This window comes from Chroicocephalus ridibundus, chromosome 15, assembly GCF_963924245.1.
Source record: "Chroicocephalus ridibundus chromosome 15, bChrRid1.1, whole genome shotgun sequence".
Lineage (NCBI taxonomy): Eukaryota > Metazoa > Chordata > Aves > Charadriiformes > Laridae > Chroicocephalus > Chroicocephalus ridibundus.
The window spans coordinates 10,238,618-10,254,501 of record NC_086298.1 but is presented as its reverse complement, the minus strand read 5'-3'; the positions used below and the strand labels follow the sequence as shown (position 1 = coordinate 10,254,501).

Genomic DNA, 15,884 nt, shown 5'->3' with positions numbered 1-15,884 from the left:
ACTTTCCAGGGTCTAAGGAAGTTATGATTAAGAAGATACCAAGTTGAAAATTAATTCATAAAAACATGTTCTGACTCCTAAATAAATAAAAAAAAGTAAATCCAAACATATGAACCGATGAAGATGCCTCAGTAGAGGGACCGTGCCGGAGAATTCACTTTCAAGAGTGAGAACAAAACCTTCTGAAGAGCCTGGAACATAATTCTCTTTCCTTGGCTCATCAGCAGGGTATAAACCCAACCACCACCACCTGCCATTTGAGCTAAAGGAAAATAAGTGTAGAGGCCAGCAGCACTAGCTTGCCAAATGCTAGTGGACTAACGATGCTCACGTCTGAGGATGCTCTTTCCTTCACAGGAGGAATGGGTGCTCCATTTGTGCTGTCAGTAGCTTGTCTCACCCCTGTACCTGCAGACCACAGTCAAAGGTAACAGCTCTAACACCTGAATCCTGCCGTGCACAGTAGTAAGCAAGCCAGCCCTGCATCCAGATGAATTTTTAGGCATTCGGATTTTGTCACTGAGGATACTGCAAATGAACTCGGTGATTTCAGCACAACAAGGGAAACTTCCTGATTCTTCCAAGAGCATTTTGCTTTCTTGTACAATGCCAGTGCCTTCAGCGAAATTAATCCATCACACTGCAATGAAACAACACTCTTGGGATGATTTCACCAGAAGTGAAGTGCTATTTCCTTCAGTCACTTCCAGAAACCAGAGGGCAAGAGAGGACATGCAGTCTGAATGGCTTTTCATTATAGCATTACTTTGACAATTAGGTCAACACATCCTCTCACTAAAATATATGCTGTGATTTAAATCAGCATACTGCTCCTGCTACAAAATACATTGGGTTACAATTACAATACACATTAGAAAAAACAAAGTCAGCTTAACAGCTATACAATGGAAACAGTGGATTTATTTATTACCCACCAAAATACAGGGGTTCCTTAACACCAAACTTGTTACAGAAAATGGTCGGCTTCTGGTTTGGGGGATTATCTTTCCCAATTCATCACTATAAATGAGACAAGAGATGTTCAGAGCCAGACACCTCTTCTCCACAGCTGCCCCCCACAGATACCCAGCAGGGGCTCAACAGGCAGCTCCCATGGGGACAGCCTGGACCCCCCCAGCTGCTCTCCCCCCTGTCCCTGCCTGAGCCCTCCTGCCTTCTTCATCAGAGCCAGGGACAAGCCCTCATGGACCATAGTGGAGCTACAGCACAATAAAGCGAGCGTGCAGCCTAGGGCTCAAGCTACGAGACAGCTTTGATCTCAAGGCATCACAGCCTCCCCCCTAATTCCTGCCCCAGGATCCTGCCACCCCCCCAGCTGCCGGCGGGGTCAAGGCTCAGCTCCACAAATGCCACCCAATTGTTCCAGTTGTGCTGTATAATTGCACAGGGGCCTTAAGAGATTTCCTTTCCTGCACCCTCAGACTACTTTTCTGAAGCCAAGTGAAAGCAAGTCTTGTCTTCCCAGAAATACAGAGGCCACAGGCCCAAGTCTTTTCTTGGTTCAAGCTGCCTGGAAACCCCCCTCCAACTGCAGCCCCCCCTTCTCCTTCCTCTCTCACCCTGCCAACTGCTCCTGCCTCGGAGCACGGGCTTGAAGCAGGAAAACAACTGCACATTGAAAAGATGCTGCCAAGTCCCAGCAACACTAAGGACAATATAATGCTTAACCCCGGCCAAATGAAGCCCCCTCTGCCTGTCCCATGCCCCATCCCAAACCTCCCCTGCATCTGCCCAGCGGCAGCAGTCGGAGAGGCTGCACACACTCCCTGCACGCTGCTTCCTTCCTGCCCACATAAACCACCCATCACCGCTCAGGGCATGGCAAACAGCCTCTCGTCGTGGTGAGGGGTAAAAGGCAACGATGACAAAGTTCACACCACAGTTTTACCACTGACTCCTTGGCAACCCATAGCCAATTTGGTTCTGTTCCCTTCTTCTCTCATCTGCTTCCCTTCAGCCCCAGGCCAAGTATTTAAAGCCAAGAGAGAGGCCTTTGGGATCCGTCTGAAAACACACACCCCAGATCTCTTGCTCCTGGGCCATCCAGGCTTTGAGCCAGGAAGACGCTGAGCGATTGCAGCTCACCAAGAGACTGCTTGGGACACTCTGCACCAACACTCACTCTTGAAAGGGATTTGGATGTGATTTTAGTGAGAGAAGCAGCATGAACCTGGCCCTCCTCTACTTTCTGCAGAAGTCATTGAAAAGCAATTAGCAGAAACAAAGCGATCAAATCCAGCAAATCCAAACAAGCGGCAACTCCTTTTTCAAATTTCCACTTGGTAAAGCCAGTAAAGCGGGTGACATCAAGCCAAAGCACACCAGCAAGAGCCGGGATGGTTCCTGCCTCAGTGATTACAGTCCTCTGTGCCCAAACCAGAGAAAGCCACAAAGGAAGAGAGACACGGTGGTTCTCTGAGGTCACAAAGAGCCCGTGGGCAGAGCTTGTGTCAGGCTGGAAGGGGCACCAGGACAAAACTGTAGCAGAGCAGATCGCACCAATTCCATATTGTTTTTCTGCAGCTGTCTCGCGCTCTGAGGGCTGTTAAAAGCATTGTCATGCTCTGAAAGTTTCAGGGGTGCTAAAAATCAGAAACCAGCCCAGGAACACACATGCATTTAAAAAGCTGCTTTGGCAAACACTGCGAGAGCTCAGGTGCGCGACAGTGCTGTTCTCCCTGGCTGCTGCACAGCCACAGGGCACCCCTCTGGATTTTATGAAGATAATATTCCACATCTGTCTGAAAAAAACAGGAAACAGAGACTCCCCAAGAGCTCAGATGTCAGCCGGGGCTCCTCAGCCCCTCTAGATACGGTTTCTGCAGCCCCTCTGTGCAAACCCAGGCTCAGCAGTACAACAGCAAGAGTGCTTTTGGGTTCTTCATGGCATTATGGAAAAATCTATGGGTGCCATCAGATTGATCTGAAAGCCTATAAATCAGAGCATGGCAGGATTCCCAGAAGGCCAGGCCATCGCCTCACAGCGACGCAGCTCGCATGCAAGGTGAGAATTATGCTCGGCTTTGCTCATCCGAGGAGAGCAGACCCACCGTCTAGCACTGCACAGCAGTCTGTGGCAGGCGTCTGCTGCCTCTGCGGGGAACCCTGGAGCTCCAGCATCCTGCAAGCTGCTTTCGCTTCTTCCAGAGGATCGTGTGGCTTAGTCCTCCACCACATTTCCCCAGATTTTTAGCACTTCTGTTCTAGTATAGCTCCACGGATAACATCTACCCTGGAAACGCTTGGCACCACCGCGCTGAGTGTCTGTATGAATCGAGTGCACAGAGGCACGTCCTCGCTCCTCCCCAACACAGCGCCACATCGGGTTGTGCTCCCACACTGTGGTATTCGTGTAATTCAAACGTGTGTAAATACCAGGCAAGCATATATCACGACATGAGTTTGTCACATAGATCAAAAGCACGGTACATCTTTGCATCTGCTAAATGGACTCTGGTCCTGTTCCTCCATTGGAGGACTCTGTAAAAACATCAAATTTCTTGGAAAATCTTCCTGGATACAGCAAGAACACTAATGGTCTCCCTAATAATTGTCTCATTGCTATCACAAAATCATGAGTTAGTCCATATAATGATTTGCTTTTTAAGCAAATTGCAAAACATTATTAAAAAAATAACAAAGTTATGTTTTATATGTTTCTTGGAATTGAGCCTTTGTTAAGGGGAATAAAAGGGTGAAGCATCAGGTTTTTATGCAGTTCTATGCCAAAAAGTCTTGTCTGTTCCTCACAAAACAGGGTAAAGGCCTGCAGCACATCCTACTCGAGCAAAATATCCTAGGCTCCCTCCAAACGTCTGCACTCCCCCCTCCTGTCTGACACAACAGCCCCTGTCATGCCACAGCAGACACTCTCCCACACCTAGGAGACCAGCTGAGGTTTCTAGTCCAGCTGAGAGGAGGAGCAGATCCTCAGCTTACCGGGATGTTCCACCTTCGCTGTACACGGCAGCAACCAGGCAGGCGGCTGGACCACACCTAGAGCCATGTCTGCAGGCTAGAGGCAGAACCCAGTACCCTTTGGAATGGGGACATCCTTTCCAAATCAAGCTTCCTAAGGCCATGCCTTCCATGGCTTTAAATTCTGATTCCCTCTTTCCCCCCCGCCCCCATATTTCTTTCTCACCCTCGCCTGCTCTGCTGCTGCACAGTCGCCCGTGGCACAGCAAGTATTTGTAACTGTGCATGTAGAAAGGAGGAAGCCAGAAGTTTAATGTTGTATCATGTATTACCTGCCTAATGGAAGCACACAGTTAAGGAGACAGAACAAGCAGGAATGGATAGCGGAGACCTCTCCACAGACCTATTTTAGGTTTCGGTTAGCTCCTTGTTACCACCTCAGAGGTACTGCGATGCCTTTATACAGAACACAGGCTGCTCTGTAACACTGGAAGAATTCACTGCTCCCCTCCTCCCTTACGCTGGTGAAAGAAGGGAGGATACAGCGTCAGGGTTACCCACCCACCCAAATCAAGGGAATTCATTTATCCTGACTACTGAATAATGCATGTCTTCAGAAAAAAAAAAAAATCTCCGTTCCTTCATAGAGACATCATAATCTAGCAGTGAAAGAAAGACGTGGCACAACACCAGGCTGCACAGAGAAACGCACCTCAGGAGCGCGGGCAGCAGCGGCAGGGAGGATAAGACAGGCGACAAGAGAGCTCCTTACCTTAACCGGTATGGGTGGTGGGCTGTGGAAGCTGCTGCCATGCAGGATCGACACTGCTTCCACACGGATTTCGTGTGCTGGAGAAGCCTGCCTGTTTTAATCCAGGGCATTATGGAGTGGCTTCATTTGTGCTGTACAAACAGCCTCTACGAGCCTTTCAGGAGCACTTACATCCTCCAACACACATGGCTTTAATTGGGAATTCTTTTTTTTTTTTAATTTTAATTCCAGTCACATGTTTTGAGCTGTTACTTTTCTCTCCTCCGTGTGTGTATATAGATAGACAGATTTTTACGTCTCCTGTCTGTGTGCCATGTTAGCCTCAGGCAACCAGCTCTGGGAGAGAGTCGTCAGCCTTGACAAATGACTCAGTTCTTGTCTGGAGTCAGGTCTGTACAGCATCTCCCTCCTTCCCTTCCCAAGGCTGCTGTTAGCACAGCCACCCTGGCTCTGGACAGGGGAGCGCTGCCCTCTGCACAGGGGCTTGGAGCTTCACTGAGCACAGCTGGAGCCTGATCCTGCTTCAGCAAACCTGAAAGGACTCCCTGAAATCACACCGGTCAGACCCTCACCCAGGGTCCTTCAGAAACAGAGATTTCCACCTCAACAGAACATCGTTTTGTTTGGAATTGGGGGGGGGGGGCAGGTACGACACGGGTGGGTCACACAACAGCTTTCTCTGCTCACTCCTCATCCTTATGTCACTGCGTGTTTGGCTTTAAAACAGTGACAGGGAGAATCCTGGATGCTGGGGCCAGGACTCGTCCAGCCAGAGATCACAGACCATGTAACAGAGGACCCCCGCTCACTGGTGAGCCGAGACACTCACAGGCCACGCGGCAGGACAGAGACACAGCACACAGCCCTGGCGCTCCTTCCTGCCCACACATGGCACGACAGGACACCTCCGTTGGAGGCCAGTGTCAGGCACCCACATGGCTTTCATGGGCTTTCTTTTTCTGCTGCTGATCTCTCACGCACCTCCCTGCAAAACGCTAAGTGGCACGATTGATGACATCTTTCTGCTGAAACCACTGATGCCAAAGAATGGCTTTACTGAAGGAAACGTACATTTTGCAGTGCGAGTTTTCATTTTCTTACAGAACAGCAGAGGAAGAAGTGGGTATTTTTAACCATTTCATTAACTCCTTAGACACCCAAACGTGTTGTCAAAGACAATGTCCTCCCAGAGCCTGTGGTATTTGCTGGCACACTTTTGCTGTTTGCACTCCCAGTGGTGCACATGAAGGAATGAACACAGATATCACAACAGCCTCCCCTTCTCCAGTGCCTTTACCCAGGAAAGCACCAAACCACAGACTTCAATCAACCAAGCAGCTCACGCTTGCAGTTCCCTGGATTACAGCCCTGATGGAAGCAATTGATACAAGAGCTGGCCAAGGGCTGCAGCCTTAAAATTCTGGGCGCGTCGCTGTGAACTCGTATGTTTTATTTAGACCAGTGGAGAAGCGTAGACACTCGGCTGAACTCAGAGGTCAGGAAACGCCAAGGCACATGTGGAGTCTCATGATTCCAGAAGATTCATCTGCATTTATGTATACAAGTCCCTGTTCACTCACCATGAGATATCGGACCATGGATTTCCCAAGCGAGCTACTTCTCACTGAAATCAGAAGAGCTTATTGTCAGAAAGGAAAGAAACACATGTTGCTTATGATGCTAGTATTTCCATTTGTTAGTCACTGGTGGTTTATATTCCTGCCTTCATGCTGCAGAAAGCTTGGCCAGTAAACAAGTCAGATCTGATGGCCTCTGTGGTTTGCGGCAAGATACAATCCCCAATGCCATTTTCTCAATACAAATCTCTGAAGGCAGTTGCTAAAAGAGGAGCTGTTTTCTGAAGCAGCATCAGCAGTGATACAACAACTTTACAGGAGCACAGCTGGAATACAGTAAGGGCAGGATCCTCCCCAAAGCACTGGCATCCACTGCCCACCACAAAAGCTTCCAAAAGCCCGACTGCAAGAACCGAGATGTGTGTTTTTCTCTCTCCATGTTTCACCATACCCCAAAGACTCACCCACCCCTCAAGGCACGGCACCCAGGAATTCCACTCGGTTCTTACGTGACTGAACTTGCAGGCGATTTTCTGACAGGAAACATTTTTCTCTGTGTCCCTCTCTCCCTTTTTAAATGAACTGCTCTCTTCTCAAAACCTGAGAGACAGGTAACTATGTAGAGTCACAAGTGCATGAGCTCTCTAACAACACGGGACTATTCTCCTGCTTTTTTCGAGCCAATACCTGGAGTTGGGCTCTTCACAGTGACCAGACCCCATGGCCACCCAGACTGCTCCTTTTCCTCTCCCAGGGCCTGTGGTTTGCAGCATTCCCACCACATTTGCAAGGCACACCTTGCAAATGGGCAGAGCCTGCTGTTTAATTCACCAGCTGGTAACTCCCTTCTAAACAACCTTTTGCTCCCTCCCATATTAAGCAGAACAGCAGAACCATTGTAATATGGTGCAATGCAAGTGCTGCAGCTGCCCTGCACGCTTCAGTAAAAGACGAAGCCAAGGTCTCCTCTTCAATTCACAATTAATCTCACTGTGACGTGGGTAAGGAAGTGCTGAAGGGAAGGAGTGGGAGTCAGGACATTCAGCTCCCAGCTTTGCCACCTATATTCACTTTCACCCTGAAAACTATACAATTTCTCACACTTGAAAACAGGAACAGTATTTCCCAGAAAGGCTGCAATAAAATACTGATGTTTACCAAGCACTCTGAAACCCTGGAATGGATATAACCCTTCCAGGATCCACTCAGTCTGGCACAGCACTGTGGGACGCTAGGCAGTACTGTAATACAAACCACGAATAGCAGTAATTAGCAAATAGCCCCAGAGAGATGAATATTAATCAGCACTTCCCAGCTCTCCTCGGGCATGAATGGATACTCCACAGATGGAGCACACAAAGAACAACATCAACTCTGCAGCGTGGATCAGAGGAGAAACCTGCCCTGCAGCTAATTTGCACTCGAGCTGCTCCAAGCCAGAGCACAGGAAATCCTAACAATTTACACCAAAGTACCCAGGGAGGTACCACCAGCCAAGCCCCTGCTTGCTGGATGGGGTGAATGCTCAGAAAAGGCACCTGCTGGGACAACCACCAAAGAGCAAATACAGCCTGGTGGGCTGCAAAAATCACAGGACCGTTAAGAAAATCATGGAAGCATATAACCTGGCAAAGCCATTTGGTACAACGAACCATCCATTCTACCTGTAAATATGCACAACTTTTTTAAATCAAGACATGGAGAAACTGCACCGCACGTGGACCACCTGCCTGCCCCAGCAGCATGCTGGAGCTTCCCCTCGGGAACTCAACACAACTATGAATTATTTGTAAGCCCCATGGCAACGCTGTTCTCACTGTGCCGAGTTACTGCAGTCCCACAGCAGAAGTTGCCCCTCCATGGGCTAGATGGGGCAGACAAGCACAAGCCAGGCTGCAAATCAAATAACTTGCCCCAGGTCTCATCACGGGTCAGCAGCCGGACTCGCGTCCACAGCAAACTCTGCACAGTGTCCAGGAAAGGGGCTCAGAGGGGCGATGCTTTGCTGTCACATCAGCCATCCCTGTCTGCTCCCTGGCAGCCAGAGCGTGGGAGGGAAACGGAGCTGGATCCCCAGGGCAGGAAAGGAGCCCTGCCGCGCAACGCGTGTTCAAAGCTGCTTCCCAGGAGCATCACGCAGCCGTCATTTTCCACAGCTGAGAGAGCAAACTGCATATATCAACTGACGGCACTAAGTTTTAGCCATACATTTTTAAAAGCAGCTTCCAAGACAAAACATCTGCTCTCGGGTGGAGCCAGTGCTCAACATGTAATGGCTTCTACACTGAGCTATGTATTAGTATAACATAGATGTTTACCCCATTTCAAATCCATTTTCTTATTCTTTCTCCTGCAGCATCTGGAGGAAAGATGCATTAGCCCAAAAATTCTCAGGGAACTGCCCCTCTGGCTGCTCCAGAGGGTGTAAATGCAAAGGGTAACAGAAAAGCATGAGGGGAGATACAACAATCCAATATTCTTAATTCAAAATTCCTTCAGGTTTTGCAGCTGCACAGAGCTACTGACTCACAGCAGAAGATGAAGCTTCTTTAGATCGATCACTTCCAATCTCAGAGTCAGAAAGGCCTGACATCCGTGGGCAAAAGCCTCTTGCTGAAAGGAAACTGGAAACAGCAGAAGACTTAAAATATTTACTTCTACCCTGAAAGTAGTGACAGATAGTAGCACTGCCTTCCAAGTAATTCATTCAGGGCTTGTGTTGCTGCTCCAATGTCTAGGGCCTTGCAGAGGCATCTTTTTATTGCTTCCACTGAAACAAGGAAAAGCAATCAGGTATCAGTGAGATGCTTCAGCACGCGCTTGCTCCCCCTTTCCCAGGCTTCCAAGGACAGGGATCAGTCAGGCACTTGCAGGATCAGGCCATTACACTGGTTTGGGGTTTGGCTGCCCACCCTGAGGGCTCTCAGCCCAACACCTCAGATTCAGTTCTAAGAAGAGCCTGTATTTGCTCCACTCCCGGTGGGAACAGAGGGCACAGCTACTGCCCTTTACCAGCCCTGTCATTTTACCCCAGAGAAGGTAGTTAAGTCAGTTAAGTACAGGGTTGTGCTGCAAATTGCTCATTTAATATTGCCCTTGAAACTGCATTGTAATGATAAATTTTCACTTCCTTCCCATGGCAGTTGCATAACATTGCTGGGCATTGTTCAGAGAGCTGCTGCACTCCAAGCCACAGGCAGCTGGTGTCCCCGTCCCCTTCACCTCCCCGAGCGCCAGCAGGACTGTTACCTACTGTTGTAGGTTTTTTTAACTCACTGTCAGCTTACTACATTAAACAACAGATAGTCGTGACTCTGAATGCAAGTAGCCTTCCAACAAGATTATTCCTACTTTCTTCAGCTTTCAGCAAGGAAAAAAAATAATCCCATTTATACCAGTCAAATCTAAGCCAGTTAGAAAGTCGTATCTGTCAAATAACATTTAATTAGAAGTATCTTAAGGGAGGGAGCAGCTCAGTCAATGCAGAGCTTTCCCACTGACAATATAAATAGCCCAGGCCCAGAACTCAACAGCCTCACTTTGTGGTCAGGCTACGCAGCCCGCGCGCCCAGACGCAGGAGGAATTTCTGTTTCATGGCTTTGGTCGGCGTGTTTTTTTATAACAGGAAAGTGGCTTTGAATTCTGGAGGCTGGACTGGCTGAGCAAAGCTGTACAGAGCCGGAGTGGGAGGGAAGGCAAAATCGGGTATACTTGAACAGCGATTTGGAGATAAAATTGCTTTTAAAGCAGGACAGCATCAAGAGTTAAATAAGATGCATCCCCCCACTTCAGGAGGCTTACTGCTTGTGGCTTCTTGCAGCATAAAACCTGGCGGAATTCAAACTTGTTCTTCAAGCAAGGCTGAATGCAAGTTTGGACATCACCTAAAATGCAAAAATACAAGACAACAAAAAAAGCAACCACACCAGCACAAAACCCCCAGTTTATAGTTTCTGGTGACAGAAGGCCTGATCTGTTGGAGAGGAGACAAGGTAAGAGGTCCTGTTACCACTACAAACCCCAAGGACTTTCTCCATCCTTAACACTGCCCCAGGCAGGCCCCCACCAATCTCCTGGTTATGAGAATCCTTTCCAGTGTCTCCCTTGCTGCCACGAGCTCTTTCAGCTACTTTCCCAGGAGGGATGCATCTGATGACTAATGCAACAGCCAGCAAAAGGCACCTCAGCGCTAACCATGGAGCACCGGCTAGCACAGCTCACTCCTGCTTCACAGACAGTGTCCCAGCCGGCAAGGGTCAAGGGCTCCCTCAGCGCCAGACCCAGCTCTCCATTCAGTTAGACCAACCGAAGAGAGCACTAATGTTCATCTCATGGGGAGCTGGCTTCAAGGGGTGCCCTCAGGCCACACAAGTATGAGTCACATAAGCTTATTTGACTTCAGCTGACACAGGAGCAAACAGCATAACCCATGAACATGTGGCCAAGTCACAAAGTTCTCTTCTAGTCTGCTTGGCACAAATGCCTCACACAATGCAAAGTATTTCAGGATAAAGAATCCAGAGGGACGGCTCTCACCCCAGAAGCACGAGGCACAACAAGCAGGAGACCTGGCACAACTTGAGTCAGTGAAGTGCAAGTCAGCACATGGAAAAAAAACAAACCACAGTGTATCATCACAACTTGATCTACACGTGCACATACAAGTCAAATTAACACCCTGAAGACAACAATTGTTTGCACTGCAGCAGCACCTAGAGGTCAGAAGTAAGATGAAGATCACGCTGTGCTAGGCACTGTACAGGTACAGGGCACATCCTCTACCCATCTAACATCAGAGACCAAAGGGAGAAGAAAGAGAGAGCTTCTCTCCCCGCATCCCACAAGGTGAAACACAGCAGAATCAAAAAGGATGCCCAAGGTCCTGGGGAAACCTGCAGCAAATCCAGATGCTGATTCCCAGTCCAAGGCCTGACCAGCAAAGGGTTCCCCCTCTCCCTGCTGTGGTGGAGACTGAATGTTCTGCTTGGCTCCACTTTGGGATGACCACATTACTCACAAATGCTGAAGCTACGAGCAAGTTGTTCAAAGCGTCCCAAAACAGATGTCAAAAAAACCAATACTGTGTCCTAAGCTATCATATATTTTTTTGCTCAGGCCACCTATTATGCAGCACAGCTATTTTAGAAGTGTTCGTCCTGTTTTTTGCATTCCTCTGCCTAACAGAGACCAAGTACCTAGGCCTACAAAAGAAAAATTGTACTCTTTCAGGAACCTCTAAAACAGCATTCTCAAGTGTAATAATCAAGCAATTTCAAGTTTGTTCTATGGAGTAAAGAGACAAAAAAGGGTAATTTCCAGCTTTCTGGTGGTGCAAAGCACCATGTTTTCACCATGATGCCAACTAGTCCCCACTTCACAAACCTGCCCATCCAGGACAGACCACCTTCACTCACAACACTCGCAACACTGTCGTTTTCAGTGGGAAAATCCTCACCTGAGGACAAGAAGAGGGTAGTTTTGGCAATTTGGAACATCAGAATAGGGAGACAAGGGAAATCTGCCAAGAAGTCAAAGACACAAACAGCAGGTAAAATAGCCTGCAAGCTCAAACAGGTTAAAAATCACATAAACATTGTATTATCTATGTAGGTCCTACTTGCATAAGAGATTTCATCTGCACCAAGTATTTTTATAAGGCAAAGACATACAAGTCGTTAATTCCCCATCCATCCACCCATCAAGAGCTACCCAAGGCATCAGCACCTGCTCCTGCCAGCTCCTTGCTGGCACTGCCACCCGCTCAGCCTGGCCGCTGGGCGCATGGCGAAGCCTTGCTTGCTCAGATCCCTGCACAGCCAGCCCCACAGCGGAGCAGCCCCCGGGACGCACACTCACGGCGTGGCAGCAGCAGCCGGAAAAGGTGAGCTCCCTTCTCCTGAACTCTGCCACCAGAGTCTGCAACAGCTGCTACTTCAGTAGTTCAGAGGTATCTTTAGCAAGTTCAAAGGGATCCCTTCAGCCAAGCCCCTTCCCAGTCCCACAGAACAAACTAATCACGCTCTTCCTCCTGTGAGCCAACAACTCTCCAACCCTCAGGCTCAGGGGATTTGTAGCAAGGCACAAAGCTCTTTGTCACCACGCTGCTGCTCAAATCCATCCCAAGTTAATACAGAGCCAGCAGTTGTCACCAGAAGACTTATTCACTTGAGCATTCAGTAAAATTCCTAATGAACACCAAAACTAGCACTGCTGGTGGTGCTAATTTTCACCTCTGATGCATTTATCTTCTTCCTAAGAGGTGATATTTCATTGTATCTTAGAAGACAGCAATATGTAACTTTCTTCCCTCTTCCTTTTGAACGAACAAAAGGCAACACTGCTTTTAGCATTATATAAAGTCCAGACTTAAAAAGTTTTGAAAGCTTACAAGTACTAGCAGCTGGAAAGTGAACAGAATATTTCATGGTGGTGTGATCCCTTGGATATATGCAAAATGAACAGGAGCCATCCCAGAGGGAGGTCCACCCCAAAGGTGGACTTTCTTCCCAATTTGCTTTGGAAACACCAGTTTATTCTGCCTTAATTCCCATGCTGAGTTATGCTGCCTGTCACTGCCTTGCGACTCAGAAGGCCAACAATTCTTTCATCTCGGTTTTTCCATCAGAATAGGAGAAAGTTGCCTTCTCTAGAAAGATCCTTGGTGCTCCGAGAGAGCGTTCTAATTGCCCAATGCGCATTCAGGTCAGGTACCCACTGTAGTGACATTAATGAGCGAGATGGAGACTGTTTATGACACAATCAAGAGAAGTTAGTAAACATTACAAAAGCCAACAGCTCTGCTGAAAATATGTAGCACTGCGAGAGAAAACAGAGCAAGGGAAAGGAAAGGGAGGCCCAGAAGGGAGGAACGAGACATGCTATTATCTGAGTTTTCATGTCAGATTTATACATTTCTGGCCCGACTGCAGCATTATCTAATGTTCCTGCTGTGTGGGATCAATAATGTTAATGCAGCACAGCGATAGTTTCCCCAGAACATGCCCATGCCTCACCCCAGCCTTGGAAATCTCCAGAGCGGCCTCTTAAAAGCAAAGAGCCAAATCCAATGGAGCTCTCTGAAGACCTAGTCCCCAGCATGAGCTTGACACACACTCAGGAACCATGGTCCAGGAGGATCATTTGGTGGGCTTGGTGCTTCCTATGTGTTCAAGGTCAGCCAGCCAGCGCAAAAAGGTGAGACTGTACCTGCAGCAGCAGAGAAGTGAAGGGCATCTACTGCAAGTGGGTATTTCACAGCTCCCACAGCACGGATTCTGTCCAACAAAAGTCCTCAGAGGTTACACACAGCTGAATTAGATGCACTTAAATTAGTACCGGAGCAAAATGCCATGGAAGGTAAAGCATTAGCTCAGGCTCATGTAACACTTGCTCCATTCAAGTTTGCAGAGCACTGTAACAGAGCTCGATGTTTCCAACAAGCCCCACCAGAGATCCTACGTTCAATACCGGGAGCTGGCCACCATGGACGCGCCGGCCCTGTACAGAGTCACAGCTGCTCAACTGCTTCCAAAGGCCTGGACTTCCAACAAGTTGCCCTCAAGACTAACAGTCCTGCTGTAGCAACAGCAATGAAATAAATGCAGTCAGAAAGGTTAGCAAGAGCTGACAAAGAGAGCTGCACAGGACCCCTTTTCCAAAAATGCAAACGGCGTATTCTTGCTGTAGCAGAGATACTTCCAACTTCGGTCTCTCTAAATAGAAGAGTTTGGCCCAGTCAGCACACAGAATGCCTGCTGTAAGCACAACGACGGAACAGATGCCTTTGTTTAGGATGGGCTGAATTTAGGGAAATACCAAGGGATGTAGCAAAATGATCAAACACTTTAATTTCTTTGTGGCACACTTCCTTCCACCCCATCCCTCTTCCTAGAAGGAATTTACCTCCCTCAGCCCCCCCAGGTAAGGGGTCTGGCACTCCCTGCCTGCACAGGCACCTTCTGCCGTTCTTACACCTGAGTTACTGCTCCCAGGCCAAACAACACAGAGAAAGACTTTGATACCCATCATTATGGCTTTACCACCTGAACTGTCACCAGAGATTCTACCCGTCACCCCAGATACACCAACTGGATGGAGTTTAGAGTCATTTACTTCAAGTTAGAAGTTTCTACACTGTGACACAAGTGAAGTTAAGGAAGAAACTCTAAGTTACAACTCCAGTTAACAGTGCAGTAAAGAGAGAGACGTGTACTGTCAAGGCCTGCAAAGCAAGCCTGATGAGCACCGCAGGAACTTTTAACACCACCCGTTCTGCCAGAGCCACCCTAAGCCACAGGAGAACTGCTTCCCATTTCTTTTTATTCTCTCTTCACTAAAGAGCTGGTAGCAGCGTTCACTGTGTTGCACAGGCATATTAGTAGTACACAGCCCTCCACTAGGATTTCCTTACCAAAAATGACCAAAGTCTATTCCCAAAAAGTTTTCAAGAAAAACAAAAGAGAAAGAAAGAAAAAGATTCAGTCTGATTAAAAGCCACTGTGTTTCTCTTCTCTAGCTCCACCAGGATAGGCAGGTCAATGGTTTTAACTCTGAATTCTCTTTTCATTTTCCCAGGAGTTGCTATACAATACAATGAAAACAAGAAACACCTGCTGTCATAATGAACCAATACCCCTTAAACTAGACAACCCACTAGCTGCTATGCTAATTATTGCAAAGCATGCAAAGAGAATTAATGGAAATCTACTATATTGCATATACTTTGAGCATTTTTTTTTGTGTCCTCTAGTCCAGATACAGCATTACATTCACTTCTGACTGCTGGAGGAGAAGTAAAACACAATGAGGATGAACAGCATAAACAACAATGCTCCAAGCAATGCCGTAAGGCCCCAAATTGACTCCAGTTCACTTTTTAATTTTTGATCTAAATGAAAAGAATGGGCAAGATATGGTATTTTCATGAATGCCAGTCAGCCTGAAGCTATTTTTTCCCCAGCCTTATATGAATTTCAGTAACGCTCAATTTTAAAGCTGAGACTTAAAGTCTCTGCAGTGCGACCAAGAGCCTCCCATGCAAACGCCCAGCACAGACAAGGTTTCAGCATCCTTAACAGGAGCCGATCGCTCCGGGCTAGTGCCAAGGAAAACCACAGTTTCCCTCTCAGCAACCTCAACACCCACCATCCCATACACGAAGCAAAAGCTGCCCCGGAGAGGAAACACCACGTCCTTCCCCTGCGTCTTCTCTCGCTCTACTCTTGCTGGGTCCCCAGGCGTGCAACAGCCTCTCACTTCCCACGGATGAGCGCTCCCTCCCCGCAAAAACGGCGGCCGCCAGCTCCCCGCTCCCTCCCTCCCGGCGAGGGGCCGCGGGGCTCCGCGGGTCTCGCTGCCCGCGGCGGCGGGCGCAGCTCCGGGGCCGGCCGGGAGGGTCCGGAGCCGGGTTCCCCCGCGGCCGAGCTCCCGCCCCAGCCCCGCTCACCTCGAGTAGAGCCTGCGGGCGGCAGAGCGGGGGCTGTCCCCGCCGGGCAGGCACGCCATGGGCGCCGGCCCCGCCGAGCCCAGCCGCCCGCCGCGGCGGAGGCAGGCGCGGCTGCAGCCCGGCACCGGGCAGCGGAGTATGGCAGCGGCG

General features: G+C 48.7%; 1 protein-coding gene across 1 annotated transcript in view; it reads right to left on the bottom strand.

Annotated features, from left to right (window-relative positions):
* GPSM1 (G protein signaling modulator 1) overlaps positions 1-15,884 on the bottom strand; it is a 79,789-nt gene extending 63,905 nt beyond the window's left edge. The window contains exon 1 of the mRNA XM_063353085.1: positions 15,735-15,884. Coding sequence (XP_063209155.1) covers positions 15,735-15,793 — 59 coding nt within the window. The 5' untranslated portion in view covers positions 15,794-15,884. The remainder of the gene's footprint in view (positions 1-15,734) is intronic.